At 29.0% G+C, this 23,121-nt stretch overlaps 6 protein-coding genes across 7 annotated transcripts; all 6 read right to left on the reverse strand.

Annotated features, from left to right (window-relative positions):
* Positions 1 to 2,721: 2,721 nt before the first annotated feature.
* Positions 2,722 to 5,404, reverse strand: LOC130666838 (speckle-type POZ protein-like). The gene is made up of 2 exons (XM_057468146.1): positions 4,069 to 5,404; positions 2,722 to 3,997 (listed from the first exon to the last, which is right to left on the reverse strand). The coding sequence occupies exon 1, from the start codon at positions 5,118 to 5,120 to the stop codon at positions 4,071 to 4,073; it is 1,050 nt and encodes a 349-aa protein (XP_057324129.1). The 5' UTR covers positions 5,121 to 5,404; the 3' UTR covers positions 2,722 to 3,997; positions 4,069 to 4,070.
* A 367-nt stretch (positions 5,405 to 5,771) lies between these two features.
* LOC130666837 (speckle-type POZ protein-like) lies at positions 5,772 to 7,433 on the reverse strand. The gene is made up of 2 exons (XM_057468145.1): positions 6,133 to 7,433; positions 5,772 to 5,976 (listed from the first exon to the last, which is right to left on the reverse strand). Exon 1 carries the CDS (start codon positions 7,185 to 7,187, stop codon positions 6,135 to 6,137), a length of 1,053 nt encoding a protein of 350 aa, XP_057324128.1. The 5' UTR covers positions 7,188 to 7,433; the 3' UTR covers positions 5,772 to 5,976; positions 6,133 to 6,134.
* A 374-nt stretch (positions 7,434 to 7,807) lies between these two features.
* LOC130666836 (speckle-type POZ protein-like) lies at positions 7,808 to 9,397 on the reverse strand. Its single transcript, XM_057468144.1, has 2 exons — positions 8,102 to 9,397; positions 7,808 to 8,028 (listed from the first exon to the last, which is right to left on the reverse strand). The coding sequence occupies exon 1, from the start codon at positions 9,154 to 9,156 to the stop codon at positions 8,104 to 8,106; it is 1,053 nt and encodes a 350-aa protein (XP_057324127.1). The 5' UTR covers positions 9,157 to 9,397; the 3' UTR covers positions 7,808 to 8,028; positions 8,102 to 8,103.
* A 3,265-nt stretch (positions 9,398 to 12,662) lies between these two features.
* LOC130666834 (speckle-type POZ protein-like) lies at positions 12,663 to 14,274 on the reverse strand. The gene is made up of 2 exons (XM_057468142.1): positions 13,004 to 14,274; positions 12,663 to 12,830 (listed from the first exon to the last, which is right to left on the reverse strand). Exon 1 carries the CDS (start codon positions 14,077 to 14,079, stop codon positions 13,006 to 13,008), a length of 1,074 nt encoding a protein of 357 aa, XP_057324125.1. The 5' UTR covers positions 14,080 to 14,274; the 3' UTR covers positions 12,663 to 12,830; positions 13,004 to 13,005.
* A 170-nt stretch (positions 14,275 to 14,444) lies between these two features.
* LOC130666839 (speckle-type POZ protein-like) lies at positions 14,445 to 16,333 on the reverse strand. The gene is made up of 2 exons (XM_057468148.1): positions 15,108 to 16,333; positions 14,445 to 14,929 (listed from the first exon to the last, which is right to left on the reverse strand). Exon 1 carries the CDS (start codon positions 16,151 to 16,153, stop codon positions 15,110 to 15,112), a length of 1,044 nt encoding a protein of 347 aa, XP_057324131.1. The 5' UTR covers positions 16,154 to 16,333; the 3' UTR covers positions 14,445 to 14,929; positions 15,108 to 15,109.
* Positions 16,334 to 17,763: 1,430 nt separating this feature from the next.
* Positions 17,764 to 21,623, reverse strand: LOC130666833 (speckle-type POZ protein-like A). Of its 2 annotated transcripts, XR_008989755.1 has the most exons (3): positions 20,267 to 21,623; positions 18,148 to 19,990; positions 17,766 to 17,974 (listed from the first exon to the last, which is right to left on the reverse strand). XR_008989755.1 is itself a non-coding variant. In XM_057468141.1 (2 exons), exon 1 carries the CDS (start codon positions 19,221 to 19,223, stop codon positions 18,150 to 18,152), a length of 1,074 nt encoding a protein of 357 aa, XP_057324124.1. In that variant the 5' UTR covers positions 19,224 to 19,985; the 3' UTR covers positions 17,764 to 17,974; positions 18,148 to 18,149. The 2 variants fall into 2 exon arrangements, 1 of the variants encoding a protein (XP_057324124.1); XM_057468141.1 differs by lacking the exon at positions 20,267 to 21,623 and having other exon boundaries at positions 17,764 to 17,974; positions 18,148 to 19,985.
* Between the last annotated feature and the right edge of the window lie 1,498 nt (positions 21,624 to 23,121).

Here is a 23,121-nt window from a genome sequence, read left to right on the forward strand (position 1 = left end):
AACTCCGCTGTCTCTCATCATCTCAAAGACACTCGAGTCTCATCGACAGCATAAAAAAAGTTAAAAATGATAATAATCCATCCCGTCCCAGAGGAGAGACTTGAGGACCAGAAACCGCGATGGAATCCAGTGAGAGTGAAAGAGCCAATAAATATTAAAAACAGAAATAACTACCCGAGGAACCGAGAGAGACGAGCTCTTGAACGACGTGAGACAGTGGGAGATGAAAACCTACTCATAGTTTGGGAGGCGGGGCACGTCCCCTCGCCCATGAGCCACAAAGCGGCCTGCGGTATAAATTGGTTTGTTTGCCGCGGAGATGAAAGGGGCCGCTAAATGCTATCTTTAAGGTGTCGGATCAACGCAAATGTGCCTGAGTTACTCGTAATTATAGAGGATAGTTCACCAGGCTTTCTGAGCTACACAACCATGTAGATGGAGCTTACCCGTTTTAGCTTTTGCCTTTACCTTTACCTGCTTTTACTGTATACCTGCACCACTACACCACACATCTACACCTTTCCAAGTCTTTACTCTCTTCTACCGTTCGTCATTACACTTCACCCCTTTAATCTCTCGCTCTCTCTGTTCCTTGCATTGCTCTCACTTCTCTACTGCACATCCCGTGCATAAATATACCCAACTATGTCTCGTCCGCTTATACTATGGCGCACATCTACCCCATTAATAATATAATAATAAACTCTTGCTTTCTGCTTATATTGCATACGACTCTCCAGAACACACATGCTTCTATTTACTTATACGCTGTGTACATAAATATATATTTTTTTATCAATAATATTTATAGTTATTTTTTAAAGCAGATGATTTATTGCACGTATTGCATTGCACTTGATACACTTATCTACTTATTTAAGCCCATTACAATTATCTTTTTAATCCAATAATAAATTTAATAACACCCGGAAATGAACGCTCTCATGACTTTGTATCTAAATAAGTGTGTAACTGTACAAGTGTACAAGTGTACAAGTGTTTATACGTGAGTGATAGTTGCTTTACTTTACTTAACTATTAACTTATACCACTTGACTGTATATTACTCTAGTTTCAATCGGTGAGACACGCGATGAAAACTATAAATACTATTTTATTGACATAGATTCACGGGAGCTGATCATTCGACGGTGAGAGTGAGATGATTAGACGGCTCAAATTATTTACTAGATATTAAAACTTTTTAATGGGCTAAAATTATAGTTTTAAATCATTTCTTTTCTTTTTTTTTCTTTTTTGTGATCAAATTTATTGATACATTGACTAGTCTAATTTCAACTCCTTAATTGCCAATCGATTTTTTTCTTTCAAAAAAATACTGAGTACCTGCGCTTGCGTCTAAATAAATTTGACTTCAAGACCAACTTAAAATTTATATTTTACTCCAATTCTTTCCTTGCTATGATCAAATTTATTGATAAATTGATTAGTCTAATTTTGATTCCTCATCAATTGTCAATCAATTTTTTCATATAAAAAAAATACTGACTACCTGCGCTTGCGTTTAAATAAATTTGACTTCAGGATTAAATAAAAATTTATATTTTACTCCAATTCTTTCCTTGCTATAATCAAATTTAATGATAAATTGACTAGTCTAATTTAAATTCTTCAATTGCCAATTGATTTTTTTTCTTTCAATAATATACTGAGTACCTGCGCTTACGTCTTTAAATAAATTTGATTTCAAGATCAAATTAAAATTTATATTTTACTCCGATTCTTTCCTTACTATGATCAAATTTATTGATACATTGACTAGTCTAATTTCAATTCCTCAATTGCCAATTGATTTTTTTTCTTTCAAAAAAATACTGAGTACCTGCGCTTGCGTCTAAACAAATTTGACTTCATGATCAAATAAAAATTTATATTTTACTCCAATTTTTTCCTTACTATGATCAAATTTAATGATAAATTGATTAGTCTAATTTTGATTCCTCACCAATTGTCAATCAATTTTTTCATATCAAAAAAATACTGACTACCTGCGCTTGCGTTTAAATAAATTTGACTTCAAAATCAAATAAAAATTTACATTTTACTCCGATTCTTTCCTAACTATAATCAATATTTATTGATACATTGACTAGTCTAATTTCAATTCCTCAATTGCCAATTGATTTTTTTTCTTTCAAAATATACTGAATACTTGCGCTTACGTCTATAAATAAATTTGACTTCAAGATCAAATAAAAATTTATATTTTACTCTGATTTTTAACGGGTGTAAATGTAGCAGAAATTAGAAAAATTTTTAATTATAAATAATTAAAAAAATGCACTTATTAATTTGGAAATTTTTAAAATGCGCATTTTTTTCAAATTTTATTTTATTAATTATTTACTCTATTTATTAATAGTTTCAAATTTGTCTGATGTCTGCTACATTCTCTCATATTTTTATTCCTTACCATGATCAATATTAATTGATAAATTGACTAGTCGAATTTTGATGACTGCATCGTCAATAAATTTTTTCGATATAAAAAAAAATTGACTACTTCCCTTGCGTCTAAATAAATTTGACTACAAGACCAACTAAAAATCTATACTTTACTCCATTTTTTCTCCAAATAAAAATTTTAACTATGCACTATCATCTTTTTTTTATTATTTTTTTATGTCTACACTTGACTATTAAATTATGCAGCATAATATTATATATGTACATATATATATTATGGAGTAAGAGGTGAGAGCCGTACGGATATATCAGTAGATGGGACGTACGGACGTACGAACGCCCGACATTATACTACAAAATAATAATTCATAAATTATACGAGCCCGTCTGCTTAGTGCGGTGGCTCTCCCGGTTGTGTAGTTCGGCTAAACTATAAAGAAGCCTTTTCTTATCCATTCTTCATATTCAGATGGTTCGTACATCCATACGTACATGCTCACGTGGTACATAAATGCCTCCGGGGGTCACCGGAATAACATTATGAACGTTGATGCATAACCGGCCACTAATATACGACGATAGAAAATATATTTTTCACAATAAACAACAAACTCGTGGTCATAATAATATAAATATAAATATATAATATTTAATATCTGGCTTTTATTTTATAATCTATTATCGGTAATCACTGCGCTGCATATACGTGACTGTATTGTCTATTTATGGTCTATGAAAGATAATGGACAGGAGTTTTATCTCACAATAGTTCATATTAAGATAGACGGGAAAGGCTTTAATTTATTATATATATTATAAATTTGTGTTATAAATTGCCGATTTTTATGTATGATTAAATTTTAAATGAAAAAATTATAAACGAGTAATAACTGTTGACAGTCGTGATAGTGACGAAAGCGTAATAAATAAGACTACTGGGCATATATGAAAAGTATCGTGTTTGAAAACAATATTATATATTTAATGGTGGAATAATGCATTTATTGTTAAAATGCCCAGAGCGATTTGTCCTTATATTATTATATATATTTATACACTTTTCCTCTCTGTACATATATATTACTGACAGCGTAAAGATCAACGTTTCTTTCTGAACTTTCTGAAGAAGCTCTTGCTTATATGACAACTTATATGTATATGGATATGTATATGGATGGACATGTGTGGGTATATTTATATCGTGAACTTAAAGAGTCACCGGGTTGATTTGCATAACCAGTAGCGCGACCGTGTGTAATTTACATTAATTATTTCTAAATCTCGTGTTTGGCGCCATGATCGAAGGTGAAAATGCCCATGGAGATTTCTCTGAGTAAAAGAAATATGTGGAAAAGCGTGTGTTGAAGAGATTTATCTTTTATCATTTTTTTTTATTTGACTCAATAAACTTTTCAAAGTTACAATAAATGATTAACTAATATTATAACTTTTTTTTTAAGAAAATGAAAAAATATAAAAAGTTTTTTTCTTAATAATTAGTGTGTGAAAATATTCCCGTTAAATTATAAAAATTGAAATATTTGAATTATGTTTTTCTCTGCTTGCTTGGCTGAAAAAGTTAAAGACAATAAATTAATTGAACAAAATGAAACATAAAAAAGTCAACAAAAAATAAACTACCATTAAGATGAATAAATAATATTAGTTTCGTTGGTATTTAAACTTGAAACTATTTTTTTTAACAATTGAAATCCCAAAGATGGACTTGACCTTTCAAGTTCTTTAAAATCATCCGTCACTATAATTGATGCATCGGCTATAATACACTCAGTAACGTAATCCAGTAATTGTCCGGCATGATGACGATCAGCTAGTATTATTCGTTTTACGGCATTTTGACAGTTCAAAGTTGAACAAAGTGAGTGTTCACACATTTTTTTAAGCGACAGAAGTTGATACTTGTCGGCGGCTTCTAATAAATCCGCAGCAACGACATCTAGATCAGTTACCTGATCAGTGTAAATATACTTTAGGACTTTCTCAAAGATTTCCGGACTGATGTCTGGTATGGAAACTTGTTTTGATTTTTTTTCAATCATCTCATGATCAAACATTGCACTAAAAACTGGACTACGCGCCATCATAATTAATTTATGTGCTTGGAACTCTTTATCTCCAACGACAATAGTGACATCGCTGTTGGCTTTACTGTTGTAAAGTTCTTCAATGTCATCTATCAATTGACTTTTTGAAAAGTTAAATGAACTTTTAATTGGAATTGTCATCGCATTATCAGAAACAATGACTTCAGCGCATACTGTTAACACGTCATTAGGTATCAGTTTTGACTTATTGTTTAATAAGTTTTCTTTCTCTATAAATTTGATATAACCCGAACTTTCTTTTGTCTTGAATTCTGTCGTGGAATTCTTTAGAAAGACTATGTTTTGTTCATGATCTAACATAGAAAATTTAACTTGAGGCGTTACAGTGTAGTCAGTGAAATTATACAAAAATATTGATATATATTGTTCAGAATATTTAGGCATAATACCATTATTCAAATATAATCTAATACACCACTTGTCGTTAATTTTAGCTCCTGTGGAAAATTTTGATGACTCTAAAATAGTGGAATCACTTTCTATCTTTTTCAAAAGAGAACTAATATTCTTTATTTTCCACTTATACTCAATCTTGTGTGTCTTAACAAACGTGTAACCTTCTTCCATCTTCAAAATCGTAATTAATATATCACACTCTTTATTAAATATTTTATTATTTAAATAATTGTATTTGAACGTATTTTAACAATACTTTGATATCAATGAAACTTATTGCAAAAAAATAATAGAAACAATTAAGGTGTCACAGATTTCACATACAGTACACTCTGGCTATGAGTAATTTTTCTGTCTATACTCTCACTTACAGGAAAAAATGAAATTGACGTGAGAGTGAGTAGAGCGTCCGATGTAACTTAAAACCAGAGTCTAGTAAATATATAAAGTGAACAGATGATTTCCTTAAGGTGCATTTTCATGCCTGACGAGCATCTAATTTAGTCGAGTGACAGATTTAAATGTCACTGTCGGCAATTCAGTTTGGCGGCAAATTTAAAAGAGATGAGCGATGTCGAAAAAAAATTTATTTTAGAATAATTGATTTTTGAATGATTATTATTGACTAATTAATTAGTATTAAGAAATGGGTTCATAACTTAAAAAATAGAAATAAATTATTATGTGTTTTTCTTTAACACTTTTTACTAGCAGACATAATCGGAGGTTCAAATACCCATGGAGATGTTTCCGTAAATAGAAGAAATATGTGATGAAGAAATTATCTGGAGGAATTCTCATCTATATATAACTACTCATGAGTTTTTATTATTTTTTTTTTTTATTTACATAAATCGATAATTGTTTAAATAATTATTATAAATGATAAACTAATATTTATTACATAATTTTTGTGAGAAAAAACGAAAAATATATAAAGTATTATTGATAATAATTAATGTGTAAAAATATTCTTCTTAAGTTGTGAAAGTTTAAACTATTTTAATTTTCTTTTCCGCTTGCCAGGCTGAAAAAAAGTTTAGAAAAATAAATTAATTGACGAAAGTAAAAAATATAAGGGTAGAGTCACGTGGGGCAAGTGTGCATATACCCATCCGTTTCGGACAAAAATACATGGGTTTGCGCACACTTGTCCAACATGACTACAAAGAAAAGAAATTACCTCTAAGATGAATAAGTAATTTTGGGTTCGTTGGTATTTGAGCTTGAAACAAATTTTTTAAACAACTGAAATCCTAAAGATGGACATGATTTTTCAAGTTCTTTGAAATTATCTGTCGCTATAATGTTTGATGCATCGGCTATAATGCACTCAGTAAAGTAATCCAACAATTGTCCAGCATCATGACGATCAGCTAGTATCATCCGTTTTACGATATTTCGACGGCTCAAGGTTGTACAGAGTGAGTGTTCACACATTTTTTCGAGCGACAGGAGTTGATACTTTTTGGCGGCCTCTAACAAATCAAAAGCATCGTCACCTAGATCAATTACCTGATCAGTGTAAATATACTCTAGGACTTTTTCAAAGATTTCGGGAGTGATGTCAGTTATGGAAACTTGTTTCGACTTTTTTTCAACCATCTCATGAGTCAACATTTTACTTAAAACTGGACTACGCACCATCATAATAAATTTATGTGCTTGAAACTCTTTATCCCCAACAACAATAGTGACATCGCTGTTGGCTCTGCTGATGTAAATTTCTTTAATATCACCTACCATTTGACTTTTCGAAAAGTTAAATGAACTTTTGATTGGAATTGTAATCGCATCATCAGTAACAATGACATCAACGCCTACTGTTAAAACGTCATCAGGTATCAGTTCAGCCTTATCTTTTAATAATAATTCTTTGCGTATAAATTTGTGATAACCCGAAATTCGGTCCATCTTGAAGTTTTGAATGAAATCCGCACAACAGACTGCTCTTTGTTTATTATTTAACAAAAAAAATGAACCTTTAGCTGTTACATTATAGCCAGTCAAATTATATATAAATATTGATGTATAGGTTTCAGGATGTATGGGGTTAATACCATTATTCAAATGTAATTTAATACACCACTTGTCGTTAATTTTAGCTCCTGTGGAAAATGCTGATGACTCTAAAATAGTGGAATTACCTTCTACCTTTTTCAAATGTGAACTAATGTTCTTTATTTTCCATTCATACGTAATCGTGTGTTCCTTAGCAATCGTGTAACCTTCTGCCATCTTGAAAATCGTAATTAATCAACCAATTAATATATCACACTCTTTATTAAATATTTTATTATTTAAATAATTGTATTTGAACGTATTTTAACAATACTTTAATAGCAATAATACTTATTACAAAAAAATAATAGAAACAATTAACGCGTCACAGATTTCACATATATCCTATTTGTCTATCGTCTCGATACGGCCACGTACCAGAGAATTTAGGGATGGGCGATATCTATCGATATTTCAACTATCGATGTTTTTTATCGATATTTTTTGGACAAGATATATCGATACTCGATAATAAAAAACTGAAACTATCGATGTTATGATATCGATGTTTTTTTTTTTCAATATCGCCGATATCGCCCATCCCTACCAGAGATTTCACATAGTTATCAAGTATCAAGTGAACAAATGATTTCCTTAAGGTGCATTTTCATGCCTGACTGAACATTTAATTTAGTCATGTGACAGATTTAAATGTCACTGGCAGCGAATCAGTTTGGCGGCAAATTTAAAAGATATAAGCGATGTTGAAAAAAAATTTATTTTAGAATAATTGATTTTTGAGTGATTTTTATTGACTAATTTATCAGTATTAAATAATGAATTCATAACCAAAAAAATATAACTACCCTTGAGCTTTTATCATTTTTTTTTTTATTTACACAAGTCGATAAAATTTTTAAATAGTCATTATAAATAATAAACTAATATTTATTACATAATTGTTTTAAGAAAATACAAAAAATATATAAAGTATTTTTAAAAATAATTAATGTGTAAAAATATTTTTCCTAAGGTAAAAGAGTTCAAGTTATTTTAATTTTCTTTTCCGCTTGCTAGGCTGAAAAAAAGTTTAGAAAAATAAATTAATTGACCAAAATAAAAAATATAAGAGTAAATAAAAAATAAATTACCTCTAAGATGAATAAGTAATTTCAGATTTTTTGATATTTGAATTTGATACTATTTTTCTCAACAACTGAAATCCTAAGGATGGACATGATTTTTCTAGTTCATCGAAATCATCTGCCCTCATAATATTTGACGTATCGGCTACAATACATTCAGTAACGTAATTTAACAATTGTCCGGCACGATAACAATCAGCTAGTATTATTCTTTTTACGGCATTTCGACTGTTCAAAGTTGAACAAAGAGAGTGTTCACACATGTTTTTAAGCGACAGAAGTTGATACTTGTCCGCGACCGGTAACAAATCATAAGCAACATCATCTAGATCAGTTACCTCGTCAGTGTAAATGTACTCTAGGACTTTTTCAAAGATTTCGGGAGTGATGTCTGTTATGGAAACTTGTTTCGACTTTTTTTCAACCATCTCATGAGTGAACATTGCACTAAAAACTGGACTTCGCGCCATCATAATTAATTTGTGTGCTTGGAACTCTTTATCTCCAACGACAACAGTGACATCGCTGTTGGCTTTACTGTTGTAAAGTTCTTTAATGTCATCTACCATTTGACTTTTTGACGAATTGAATGAACTTTCTATTGGAATTGTAATCACATCATCAGAAACAATAATTTCAACGTATACTGTTAAAACGTCGTTAGTTATCAGTTTTAACTCATCGCTTAATAAGTGTTTTGTCTTTATAAATCTGGGATAACCCGAATTTCCTTTTATTTTGAATTCTGTTATGAAATCCTTAAAAAATATTAATTCTGGTTTAAGATCTAACCAAAAAAATGTAACTTCAGCTGTTACATTGCAGCCAGTCAAATTATATAGAAATATTGATGTATATTTTCTAGGATTTGGAGGGTTAATACCATTATTCAAATGTAATCTAATACACCACTTGTCGTTAATTTTAGCTCCTGTGGAAAATTCTGATGACTGTAAAAAAGTGGAATCACCTTCTGTATATTTCAAATGTGAACTAATGTTCTTTATTTTCCACTCATACGTAATCTTGTGTTCCTTAACAAACGTGTAACCTTTTGCCATCTTCAAAATCGTGATTCAATGAACAATTAATACACCACAAACTTTTTATTAAATATTTTGTTATTTAAATAATTGTATTTGAACGTATTTTGATAATACTTTAATAGAAATAAAACTTATTGGAAAAATATATTAGAAACAATAAAAGCGCCACAGATTTCACATATATACTATTTGGATATCGTCCCGATAAGGCCACGTGCCAGTGATTTCACATATATGTTAAGTATCAAGTAATCAGCTGATTTTCTTAAGGTGCATTTTCATGCCTGACTGAGCATATAATTTAGTCATGTGACAGATTTAAATATCACTGCGCCCCAAGTGGCCAGCTCAGCTTTTTGTTGGCTTTTAGTTATCTATTCGAAGTCAACTTTTTGCTATTTCTAAATGTTATCAAAATGATAACAAAAAGTACTTTTGAAAAAGATAACTTTTAAAAGTTGTCTTAAAATTAACATAAAAATGTTAACAAAATATAATATGAAAAAGTTAGCAAAATGTTACCATAAAATATAGTCATAAATGGTGACTTTTTAGAGATAAATAAAAGTTACCAATTTAATGTTGATAATTTATCTTCCCTAAAATGTTACATATATGTTGACTTTTTAGTATTATTCAGAAGATAGCATTTTATTGTTAACATTTTACTAACAATTTTAGATTAACATTTTGCTAATATTATAGTATTTCATTTTGTTATCAATTTGTTGACATTTAGATGTTTTCAACCACAAAAAAGGCGGTAAACGCTGTACAAGCCGCCATTTTAGATATATATATATAAACGCTCGAGTGTGATGCGAATAACATAACCTAATATTATTTTGTCTTTAAATTACTGTGAAATAATTTATAATATAATTTATAGCTATTGATTAACAATACTCAACGGTTCATAAAAGGTAAAATTTTATTTATAAGTATGGGAAATTTTCGACAGCGGAAACGAAAACCGCTTGATTTGCTTGGACCACGACAACTAAAACGACGTACGCAACAAATGCTTGCACCGGAATATTTGTTATCTAACTTGAATAATAATAATAATAATAATAATAATAATAATAATAACACTAACATTAATATTTACAACAATGACAATAACGACAACGACCATGACGACGATAACAGTAGCCGCGATTCAGACGTTTCAGATGATCCTAGCCGTTTTTCAGGCGCTGTCGACCAAGCTAATGATGAGCCTTTGCCATTGATTGATGGGCTTATCTTTTTTGATCAACCAGTAACCCGATCAGAGTATCAGTTACTTAATCTCCATGTAAACAATCAAGTTGCTAGTGGTGATAATGATGCAATTCTTACTGAGTTCATCAAAGAGTGGCATGTTAAACATAAAATCACACGTGAATACAAATGGTCCTGCCAAAAAGCAAAAAGTTGCCAAATAATTTTTAGTTACGATCTTTATATTTACAAGTTGTTTTCCAAAAACTTTTTTTTAATAGTATAAAGAGTTTTCTGTTTTCTAAGTTTAAATTAATGATCTCAAAACATAAAAGTAAGCCTATCAGATAAAAATAAAACTATAAGTTAGTGTCACCAGTGCTAGTCACAACAACTAGTCTTGATACTAAGCTTACAATTATTATTACTTTTATAGTTATGATTATAAAACCTCTGAATGTTGTAAAGAAATTATTAATAAATTTAAGCATTCCAATTATAAAAAATTGTATATTTGTCACAATAAACTGCGAGTGATTACAATTTACAAATAAATATAAAAACAATTTTAAAAATATTCGACCATGAAATAAATATTTGTTTGTTATTGTTTATATACATATATTAAACAAGAAAAAATAAATATTTCATTTCATGATAGAATATTTTTAGAATTTGTTTGTTTATTTGTAAATTTTCAAATTTCCCGCGGTTTATACTACCCCTAACCTCTAATGATCCTTAAAATTGTTAACATTAAATCAACTAAAATAAGACTAATTTGTTAAATTAAAGTCAACTTTTTTCCATCAATTTGTTGCCAATAAAAAGTTGACAATTTGTTATGTTTTTGGTAACAAAAAACACATTGTGATTTGTTAACAAAAAGTTGAAAAATGTCAACATTAAGTTATGAAAATGTCAATAAATAGTTGACAATTTGTTATCAAAAAGTTATCTTTTTGAGACAGAAAAAAGTTAACATTTTGCTGGACATTAGTAGTGATATTTGTTGATAAAAATTTGCCTTTTTACATCTCAATATAAATGTTAACATTTTTTTTGTTAACTTTTTCGATACGAAAAAGTTAACATTTGGCCACTTGGGGCATGGCAGCGAATCAGTTTGGCGGCAAATTTAAAGGATATAAGTTAAAAGTCCCTATACCCGCTCACTTTAACTGTTTAAGGCGTTTTTTTATAATTTTTATAAAAAAAAATTACAACTAAAAATATTATTATTGATAAATAATTATTTGTGAATCCATATATATTAAAATATGATGTATCAAATTATTTTATAATAGATTATAAATTTAAATTAAATGACTGTTTCAAAATCGCGCTCAGCATGGCATTTTTTACTTTAACGTTTATTCGTTAGATTAAATTTAGGTTACGTCAAATTTTTTAAGAATTGTTATAATTATATCTTATTAAATATATTTTTGAAATTCATGAAATTTTATACTATGAAAGAATCAAGTAATATGATTTATAAATTATTTGTCCAAATCAATAAACTTATCATAGTTTAATTGATATTGTTTTTGAGCGACTATAGGGCCATGGGTTGGTCGAGTAATGGTACATGACAACTTTTAGTGAGCGACTATGGGTACACTCAAGGACCTCATTTAAAAAATTAATAATAATTAATTATCAAGATTATTCTTCAAACTTAAATTTTATTCTAATACTCGAAACTTTAAAAAATAAATATAAAAATAAAATATGGTTTTTTTATTTTATTTATTAATTTATATTGAGTGATTAAATCTCACTCCAATGAAAAGGGAGCGGGTATAGAAGCTTTTACCTTAAGGCTGGGCCGTACTAAACGAATTTTTGAATTTTACTTTTCTTTTAATTTATTAATCAATTTTTATTACAGAAATTTTTTTAGCTTCCGAAAAAATGTGAAAGACAAACTTTTTCGGAAGGTTTTCATCATTTGAGTGACGTAATTATTCAAAACGTAATTAGAAAAGTAAAATTCGAAAATTCGTTTAGTACTGTCGACCCTTGAGCGATGTTGAAAAAAAATTTATTTTAGAATAATTGATTTTTAAATGATGATTATTGACTAATTAATTAGTATTAAGAAATGGATTCATAACTAAAAAAATAGAAATAAATTATTAGGTGTTTTTCTATAACACTCTTTACAAGCAGCCATAATCGGAAGTTCAAATGCCCATGGAGATTCCGTAAATAAAAGAAATATGTGATTAACAAATTATCTGGAGGAATTCTCATCAGCATAAATACTCTTGAGCTTTCATTATTTTTTTTTTTTATTTATATAAATCGGTATACATTGTAAATAGTTATTATAAATGATAAACTAATATTTATTACAAAATTTTTGTGAAAAAAAACGACAAGTATATAAAGTATTATTGATAATAATTAATGTGTAAGAATATTCTTCCTAAGTTGTGAAAGTTAAACTGTTTTAATTTTCTTTTCCGCTTGCTAGGCTGAAAAAAAGTTTAGAAAAATAAATTAATTGACGAAAGTAAAAATTATGAGGGTAGAGTTACGTGGGGCAAGTGTGTGCGGTGGGTAAGTGTGCTCATACCGATCTATTTCGGACTAAAATGCATAGGTTTGCGCACACTTGCCCAACATGACATCATAGAAAAGAAATTACTACTAAGATGAATAAGTAATTTTAGAATTGTTGATATTTAAACTTGACACTATTTTTTTGAACATCAGAAATCCTAAAGATGGCTGTGAGTTTTCCAGTTCTTTATAATCATCTGTCTCCATAATATTTGATGCATCGGCTACAATACACTTGGTAATGTAATCCAACAATTGTCTAGCATTATGACGACCAGCTAGTATCATTCGTTTTACAACATCATCACATTTCAAAGTTGTACAGAGTGAGTGTTCACAAATTTTCTTAAGCGACAAAAGTTGATACTTGTCGGAGGCTTCCAACAAATCAGCAGCAACGGCATCTAGATCAGTTACCTCATCTGTGTAAATATACTCCAAGACTTTCTCAAAGATTGAGGAACTGATGCCTGTTAAGTAAACTAGTTTTGATTTGTTTTCTATCCACTCCTTAGTGATCACTTCACCCAACACTGGACTTCGCACCATTATCATTGTTCTATGTGCTTGGAACTCTTTCTCCTCAATGACAATAGTGACATCAGTGTCCTCTTTATTTTTGTATAATTTTTTAATGTCATCTACCAATGGACTTTTTGAAAAGCTAAATGAACTTTTAATGGGAACTGTACTGACATTATCAGTAACAATGACTTCAACGCCTACTGTTAAAACGTCATCAGGTATCAGAGAAGACTTAGCTTTTAATAAGTATTCTTTCCGTATAAATTCATCGCAACCCTGGCCGGCATTCATCTTGAATTCGTTTTTGATATTCTTTAAAAAGACAATGCATTGTTCAGTAGAGCCACTGTATTGTTCAGTATGAAACATTATAAATTTAACTTCAGCTGTTACAGTGTAGTTATTCAAATTATACAAAAATATTGACATATATTTTTCAGAATATACAGGGCTAGTACCATTATTGAAATGTAATTTAAGAAGCCACTTGTCGTTAATTTTAGCTCCTGTGGAAAACTCTGATGACTTTAAAGTAGTAGAATCACCTTCTATCTTTTTGAAATGAGAACTTATTTTTTTTATTTTCCACTCATACACAATCTTGTGTTTCTTAACGAACGTGTAACCTTTATCCATCTTGAAAATCGTGATTCAATAAACAATTGATACACCAAAAAAATTTTTATTAAATTTTTTATTATTTAAATAAACTTATTGGAACGTATTTTAACAATACGTTAATAGAAATAATACTTATTTTAATAAAATATTATAAACAATTAAGGCGTCACAGATTTCACAAATACATCAAGTATCAAATGAACAGCTGATTTTCTTAAGGTGCATTTTCATGCCTGAGTATTTAATTTCGTCATGTGACAGATTTAAATATCACTGGCAGCCAGTGCAGCCAGATCGTGGGATATTTTTACCCCCTCCTGCCATTACACTCCATGCTATTTTACCGCGGGAAGGGGTAAAAATATCCCACGATCTGGCAGCACTGCTGGCAGCGAACCAGTTTAGCGGCAAATTTGAAAGATATAAGCGATGTTGAAAAAAAATTTATTTAAAAATAATTTATTTTTGAACGATTTTTATTGACTAATTTATTAGTATTAAATAATGAACTCATAACCAAAAAACAAAAAAAATAATATTTTTTTTTTTTTTTTTTTCGACACTCTTTACAAGCAGCCATAAACGGAGGTTCAAATGCCCATGGAGATGTTTCCGTGATGAAGAAATTATCTTGAGGAATTCTCATCAGCGTATATACTCTTGAGCTTTCATTATTGTTTTTTTTTTACTTATATAAATCGGTATACTTTGAAAATAGTTATTATAAATGATAAACTAATATTTATTACAAAATTTTTGTGAGAAAACGACAAATATATAAAGTATTATTGATAATAATTAATGTGTAAAAATATTCTTCCTAAGTTGTGAAAGTGTAAACTATTTTAATTTTCTTTTCCGCTTGCTAGGTTGAAAAAAAGTTTAGAAAAATAAATTAATTGACGAAAGTAAATAATATGAGGGTAGAGTTACGTGGGGCAAGTGTGTGCGGTGGGTAAGTGTGCTCATACCGATCTATTTCGGACTAAAATGCATAGGTTTGCGCACACTTGCCCAACATGACTTTATAGAAAAGAAATTACCACTAAGATGAATAACTAATTGTAGAATTGTTAATATTTAAACATGATGCTATTTCTTGGAACATCAGAAATCCTAAAGATGACTTTTCAAGCATTTTGAAATCTTTTCTTTCAATAACATTTGATGCATCAACCATAATACACTCAGTAACGTAATCCAACAATTGTTTAGCTTTATGACGATCAGCGAGTATCAGTCGTTTTACAACATTGCCATATCTCAAAGTTGTACAGAGTGAGTGTTCACAAAATTTTTCGAGCGACAAGAGTTGATACTTTCTGGCGGCCTCCAGCAAATTGAAAGCATCGTCATCGAGATTTATAACTTCATCCGTATAAATGTACTCAAGGACTTGTTTAAAAATTTCTGGACTGATGTCTTCTATGTTTACCTTAGAGTAAAGTCCTTCCTTTAACGCATGAGTTATCATGCTTTTCAACACTGGACTTCGCGCCATGATAATTTGTTTATGCGCTTGGAACTCCTTATTCCCAACGACAATAGTAACATCAGTGTTTTTTTTATTTTTGTATAGTTTCCTATAATCATCCACCATTGGACCTTCTGAAGGGTTCAATGAACTTTTCAACGGAATCCTAGACACGTTATCATAAACAATAACTGTGGTATGTATCGTTAAAATATCATCAGGTATCAGTGAAGGCTCGATCTTCAATAAGTGTTTGCTCATTAATTTCCTAGAACCCAACTTTTCTTTTATCTTGAATATTCTCTTGAAGCCATTTTCATAGACAACGCTTTGTTCATGATCGAATATAGCAAATTCCACTACAGCTGGTACAGAGTAGTCATTCAAATTATGCAAAAATAGTGATATACATTTTTCAGAAAATACAGGGCTGGTACCATTATTCAAATGTAATTCAAGACGCCACTTGTCGTTAATTTTAGCTCCTGTGGAAAACTCTGATGACTTTAAAGTAGTAGAATCACCTTCTATCTTTTTTAAATGAGAACTTATTTTTTTTATGTTCCACTCATACACAATCTTGTGTTTCTTAACGAACGTGTAACCTTTATCCATCTTTAAATTCGTGATTCAATAAACAATTAATACACCACAAACTCGTTATTAAATATTTTGTTATTTAAATAATTTTATTTGAACGTGTTTTGACAATACTTTAATAGAAATAAAATTTATTGGAAAAATATATTAGAATATTAGATACTATTTGGATATCGATAAGGCCACGTGCCAGAGATTCACATATATATCAAGTATCAAGTGAACAGCTGATTTCCTTAAGGTGCATTTTCATGTCCGACTGAGCATATAATTTAGTCATGTGACAGATTTAAATATCACTGGCAGCGAATCAGTTTGGCGGCAAATTTAAAAGATATAAGTTAAAAGTCCCTATACCCGCTCATTTTAACTGTTTAAGGCGTTTTTTTATAATTTTTATATAAAAAACTACAACTAAAAATATTATTATTGATAAATAATTATTTATGAATCCAAATATATTAAAATATAATGTATCAAATTATTTAATAATAGATTATAAATTTAAATTAAATTATTGTTTTCAAAACCGCGCTCAGCATGGCATTTTTTACTTTAACGTTCATTCGTTAGATTAAGTTTAGGTCACGTCAAATTTTTTAAGAATTGTTATAACTATATCTTATTGAATGAGTGTGAATGTAGCAGACATCAGACAAATTTAAAACTACGAATAAATAGAGTTAATAATTTAAAAAATGATATTTATATAAAATGCACTTATTAATCTTTAAATTTTTTAATGCGCATTTTTTAAAAATTTAATTTTATTAATTATTTACTCTATTTATTAATAATTTTAAATACGTCTGATGTCTGCTACATTCACACTCATTCTTATTAAATATATTTTTGAAATTCATAAAATTTTATATTATGAAAGAACAAAGTAATATAATTTATAAATTAATTGTCCCAATCAATAAACTTATCATAGTTTAATTGATATTGTCTTTGAGCGACTATAGGGCCATGTGTTGATCGAGTAATGGTACATGACAACTTTTAGTGAGCGACTATGGGTAAGCTGAAGGACCTTGTTTAAAAAATTAATAATAATTAATTATCAAGATTATTCTTCAAACTTAAATTTTATTCTAATACTCGAAACTTTAAAAAAAAAATACGATTTTTTCATTTTATTTATTAATTTATATTGAGTGATTAAATCTCACTCCAATGAAAAGTGAGCAGGTATAGAAGCTTTTACCTCAAGGCTGGGCCGTACTAAAAGAATTTTTGAATTTTACTTTTCTTTAAATTTATTAATCAATTTTTATTACAGAAATTTTTTTAGCTTCCGAAAAAATGTGACAGACAAACTTTTTCGGAAGGTTTTCATCATTCGAGAGACGTAATTATTCAAAACGTAATTAGAAAAGTAAAACTCGAAAATTCGTTTAGTACTGTCGACCCTTCAGCGATGTTGAAAAAAACTTATTTTCAGTATTAAATAATGAATTCATAACTAAAAAAAAAAAGAAAAGAATAATTTGTTTTTTTTCTTCGAAACTCTTTACAAGCAACCATAATCGGAGATTCAAATGCCCATGGAGATGTTTCCGTAAATAAAAGAAATATGTAAAAGAAATTATCAGGAGGAATTCTCATCAGCATAAATACTCTTGAGCTTTTATTATTTTTTTTTTTTATTTATATAAATCGGTATACTTTGTAAATAGTTATTATAAATGATAAACTAATATTTATTACATAATTTTTGTGAGAAAAATCGACAAATATATAAAGTATTATTGATAATAATTAATGTGTAAAAATATTCTTCATAAGTTGTAAAAGTGTAAACTATTTTAATTTTCTTTTCCGCTTACTAGGCTGAAAAAAAGTTTAGAAAAATAAATTAATTAACGAAAGTAAAAAATATAAGGGTAGAGTCACGTGGGGCAAGAGTGTGCGGTGGGTAAGTGTGCTCATACCCATCTATTTCGAACTAAAATGCATAGGTTTGCGCACACTTGCCCAACATGACTTCATAGAAAAGAAATTACCACTAAGATGAATAAGTAATTTTAGGTTTGTTGAAATCTAAACGTGATACTAGTTTTTTGAACATCAGCAATCCTAAAGATGGCGATGATTTTTCAAATTCTTCAAAATCATCTGTCTCTATAATATTTGATCCATCGGCTACAAGACATTCAGTAACGTAATCCAACAACTGTCCAGCATTATGACGATCAGCGAGTATCATTCGTTTTACGACATCGTCACATTTCAAAGTTGTACAGAGTGAGTGCTCACACATTTTCTTAAGCGACAGGAGTTGATACTTGTCGGCGGCTTCTAATAAATCAGCAGCAATGTCATCTAGATCAGTTACCTGATCAGTGTAAATGTACTCTAGGACTTTTTCAAAGATTTCGGGACTGATGTCTGTTATGGAAACCTGTTTTGTTTTTTTTTCAATCATCTCATGATCAAACATTGCACTAAAAACTGGACTACGTGCCGTCATAATAATTTTATGTGCTTGGAACTCTTTATCTCCAATGAAAATAGTGACGTCAGTATTGACTTTACTTTTGTAAAGTTTTTTAAAGTCATCTATCAATTGTCCTTTTGACGAGTTAAATGAACTTTTAATGGGAACTGTACTGACATTATCTGAAACAATGACTTCAACGCCTACTGTTAAAACGTCATCAGGTATCAGAGAAGACTTAGTTTTTAATAAGTATTCTTTCTGTATGAATTCATCACAACCCTGGCCGCCATTCATCTTGAATTCGTGCTTAAAATTCTCTTGAAAGACAATGTATTGTTCAGTAGAGCCACTGTATTGTACAGTATGAATCATTGCAAATTTAACTTCAGCTGTTACAGTGTAGTCAGTCAAATTATACAAAAATAGTGATATATATTTTTCAGAATATACAGGGCTGGTACCATTATTCAAATGTAATTCAATACTCCACTTGTCGTCAATTTTAGCTCCTGTGGAAAACTCTGATGACTTTAAAATAGTGGAATCACCTTCTATCTTTTTCAAAAGAGAACTAATGTTCTTTATTTCCCACTCATACTCAATCTTGTGTTCCTTAACAAACGTGTAACCTTTTGCCATCTTGAAAATCGTGATTCAATAAACAATTGATACACCACAAACTTTATATTAAATATTTTATTATTTAAATAATTATATTTGAACGTATTTTAACAACACTTTGATATCAATGAAACTTATTGCAAAAAAATATTAGAAACAATTAATGCGTCACAGATTTCACATATATATCAAGTATAAAGTGAACAGCTGATTTCCTTAAGGCGCATTTTCATGCCTGACTGAGCATATAATTTAGTCATGTGACAGATTTAAATGTCACTGTCAGCGAATCAGTTTGGCGGCAAATTTGAAAGATATGAGCGATGTTGAAAAAAAATTTATTTTCGAATAATTTATTTTTGAATGTTTTTTATTGACTAATTTATCAGTATTAAATAATGAATTCAGAACCAAAAAACAAAGAAAAAAATTATTTGGTGCTTTTCTTCGACACTCTTGACAAGCAGCCATAATCGGAGGTTCAAATACCCATGGAGATGTTTCCGTAACTAGAAGAAATATGTGATGAAGAAATTATCTGGAGGAATTCTTATCAGCATAAATACTCTTGAGCTTTTATCATTTTCTTTTTTTTTTTATTTATATAAATTGGTAAACTTTGTAAATAATTATTATAAATGATAGACTTATGTTTATGACATAATATTTTTTAGAAAATGCAACAAATATATAAAGTATTTTTGATAATCAATAATGTGTAAAAATTTTCTCCTTAGGATATAAAGTTCAAAATATTTAAATTATATTTTCTTCCACTTGCTTGGCTGAAAAATAATTAAGAGAAATAAAGTAATTAAACAAAACAAAAAATGATACTGAAATTAGCTGACGTCTTATAATTTTTAAACTTGTTTAAAAACGATAAATTAAAAAAAAAAAATATTTAAAAAAATTGCACCTGGAGTTTTTAAAATTTTCCAAATGTGTATAGTTTTGGTTTTTTTTTTTTTTTAATTAAATAGTTGAAAAAACAAATTCGCGAAATTGTTGTCTGCTATTTTCAGGATAAAAATCATAAGAGTAAATAAAAAATAAATTACCATTATGATGAATAACTAAATTTAGGTTCGTTGTTATTGAAATCTGATGCCAGTTTCTTAAATAGTTTTAATCCAAAAGATATTGAAGTTGATTTTTCAAGTTCTTTAAAATCATCTGTCGCTACAATATTTGATGCATCGGCTGTAATACATTCAATAACGTAATCCAGCAATTGCCCAGCATCATGACGATCAGCTAGTATCATCCGTTTTACGGCATTTTGACAGTTCAAAGTTGAACAGAGTGAGTGTTCACACATTTTTTTGAGTGACAGAAGTTGATACTTGTCGGCGGCTTCTAACAAATCGGCAGCAACGACATCCAGATCAATTACCTCATCGGTGTAAATATACTGTAGGACTTTTTCAAAGATTTCGGGAGTGATGTCAGTTATAGAAACTTGTTTCGACTTTTTTTCAACCATCTCATGAGTGAACATTGCACTAAAAACTGGACTACGCACCATCATTATTAATTTATGTGCTGGGAACTCTTTATCTCCAACGACAAAAGTGACATCGCTGTTGGCTTTGCTGTTGTAAATTTCTTTGTAGTCATCTGCCATTTGTCTGTTTGAAAATTTAAATGAATTTTTAATTGGAACTGTAGTGACATTATCCGAAACAATCACTTCAGCGTATACTGTCAAAATGTCATTCGGTATCAGTTCAGCTTTATCTTTTAATAATTTTTCTTTCTCTATAAATTGACTGAATCCCCAAATTTCTTTTGTCTTGAATTCTTTTTGGACATTTCGGATTAAGACTAATTCCTGTTGTTTATTGAATATAGAAAATTTAATGTGAGGCGTTACAGCCTCGTTATTAAAACTAGCTAAAAATATTGATATGTATTTTTCACGATTTGCTGGGTTAATACCATTATTTAAATATAATTGAATACGCCACTTGTCGTTAATTCTAGCTCCTGTTGAAAATTCTGATGACTCTAAAATAGTGGAATTACCTTCTGTCTTTTTCAAATGTGAACTAATTTCCTTTATTTTCCACTCATACACAATCCTGTGTTCCTTAACAAACGTGTAACCTTTTTCCATCTTGAAAATCGTAATTAATCAACCAATTAATATATCACAAACTCTTTGTTAAATATTTTATTATTTAAATAACTGTATTGGAACGTATTTTAAGAATACTTTAATAGCAATAAAACTTATTGCAAAAAAATAGAAACAATTTAGGCGTCACAGATTTCACATATATATCAATTGAACAGATGATTTCTTAAAGGTCGATTTTGATGCTGAGTTTTGACGCTCCTGTTGGTCACGTGACAGTTTTTAATTTTCGCGTTAAGTGAAATCAGTTTCCGAAGAAATTATCGAATTTTAGATTTCTATTAATTTATCATCATTACAGCGAATATTTCATCTTCCGGAAAACAGAATAAGATGAACCTCCTCGGAATGTTTCCATCCTTCGAGTCTCATAAATATTTAAAATGTAATTAGAAGTCAAAAATCCGGAAATCCGGTTGGTACTGCCGACTCTTAACGTCAAAAGCGAACATTTCATACTTTGGAAATATCATTTAAAAGAGATGGGTGATATTGGAAAAAAAATTATTTAAGAGCAATTTATTTTCGTAATAATTATTATTGACTAATTAATTACGATAGAGTAATGAAATTATGAGCTAAATTATCCAAAAAGTACTTAATTTAAAAAAAACAACTTATTTAAAACACTACAAGCAGCTATGATTGACGATAAAAAATTCATACGGAAATTTTTTCGTAATTCTATAGAGTAATTTTTTTGAAAATTAATATATATGAGTGTGAATGTAGCAGACATCAGACAAATTTAAAATTATAAATAAGTAGAGTAAATAACAAAAAATAGAATATTTATAAATTAATTAAATAAGACTTTATTTAATATACTTTCCACTTATTATACATAACTTTTTTATGTTTCTTTATAAACAGTTCAGCTCTTTCCATGAAAAACCGCATTTATTCAAACAATAAATTTTTAATTTGATAGCTTATTATTTATGACCCTGATTAAAAAAAGGAATTTGATAGAATTAAAATGATGATACTTTAAAATTCTGCTGAATACTGTGAATCTATTTTCAAAATTCACGATTAATCATATGAAATACTTTTTAATACTAAAATGATCAAAAGGAGTAGTAGGACATGACAAAATTAAACTAGCATTTAAAATTTCTGACTCTATCGAATACTTTTTAATCCTGAAATAATTTCTTCATTTTATTATCTATTTGGGATATAAAAGAATTCAAATAGTTTTTTTAATTTCTGTTTCTACTGAATACTTTTTTAATCCTGAAATATTTTTAGAATTAAATAGTATTTAGCAGAATAAAAAAATTTGAATCATGTTGAATCCTTCTGAATCATATTTTCAGGATTGGATAGCATTCATGAGGATATCAATTTTTTTGATTCTATCAAATTCGTTTTTTTTAATCAGGGGAGTGTGAATACATGATACTGAAGTTAACCGACGTCTAATAATTTTTAGAATTTTTTCAAACGATAAATTACAACAAAAAAAACTACTTTAAAAAAATGCACTTGTAGTTTTTTTAATCTTCTACATGTGCATATTTTTAGTTTTTTTTTTTGTACTGATTCGTTGTAGAAAAATCCAAAAATTTTTGATTGTCTTCTAACTTCAGGATCATTGTGAATGTAGCCGACAATTGTCAATTTTTTAAATTTTATAATAAAAAAAAAATTGTGAGTAGAATAAAAGTTAAAAAATGCGTACTTAAATAATTAAAGTATCAGTACGCGAATTTTTTTCGATTTCATTATTTTAATTTATTTAAAATTTATAAACTGTCTCATATCTAGGGG

The sequence above is a fragment of the Microplitis mediator genome, chromosome 4 (assembly GCF_029852145.1).
Source record: "Microplitis mediator isolate UGA2020A chromosome 4, iyMicMedi2.1, whole genome shotgun sequence".
NCBI classification, from domain to species: domain Eukaryota; kingdom Metazoa; phylum Arthropoda; class Insecta; order Hymenoptera; family Braconidae; genus Microplitis; species Microplitis mediator.

Bases quoted from the DNA above. Each gene is read 5' to 3' on its own strand.
- LOC130666834 (XM_057468142.1), bottom strand. From the start codon at position 14,079: ATGGATAAAGGTTACACGTTCGTTAAGAAACACAAGATTGTGTATGAG.
- LOC130666836 (XM_057468144.1), bottom strand. From the start codon at position 9,156: ATGGCAAAAGGTTACACGTTTGTTAAGGAACACAAGATTACGTATGAG.
- LOC130666838 (XM_057468146.1), bottom strand. From the start codon at position 5,120: ATGGAAGAAGGTTACACGTTTGTTAAGACACACAAGATTGAGTATAAG.
- LOC130666839 (XM_057468148.1), bottom strand. From the start codon at position 16,153: ATGGATAAAGGTTACACGTTCGTTAAGAAACACAAGATTGTGTATGAG.
- LOC130666837 (XM_057468145.1), bottom strand. From the start codon at position 7,187: ATGGCAGAAGGTTACACGATTGCTAAGGAACACACGATTACGTATGAA.
- LOC130666833 (XM_057468141.1), bottom strand. From the start codon at position 19,223: ATGGCAAAAGGTTACACGTTTGTTAAGGAACACAAGATTGAGTATGAG.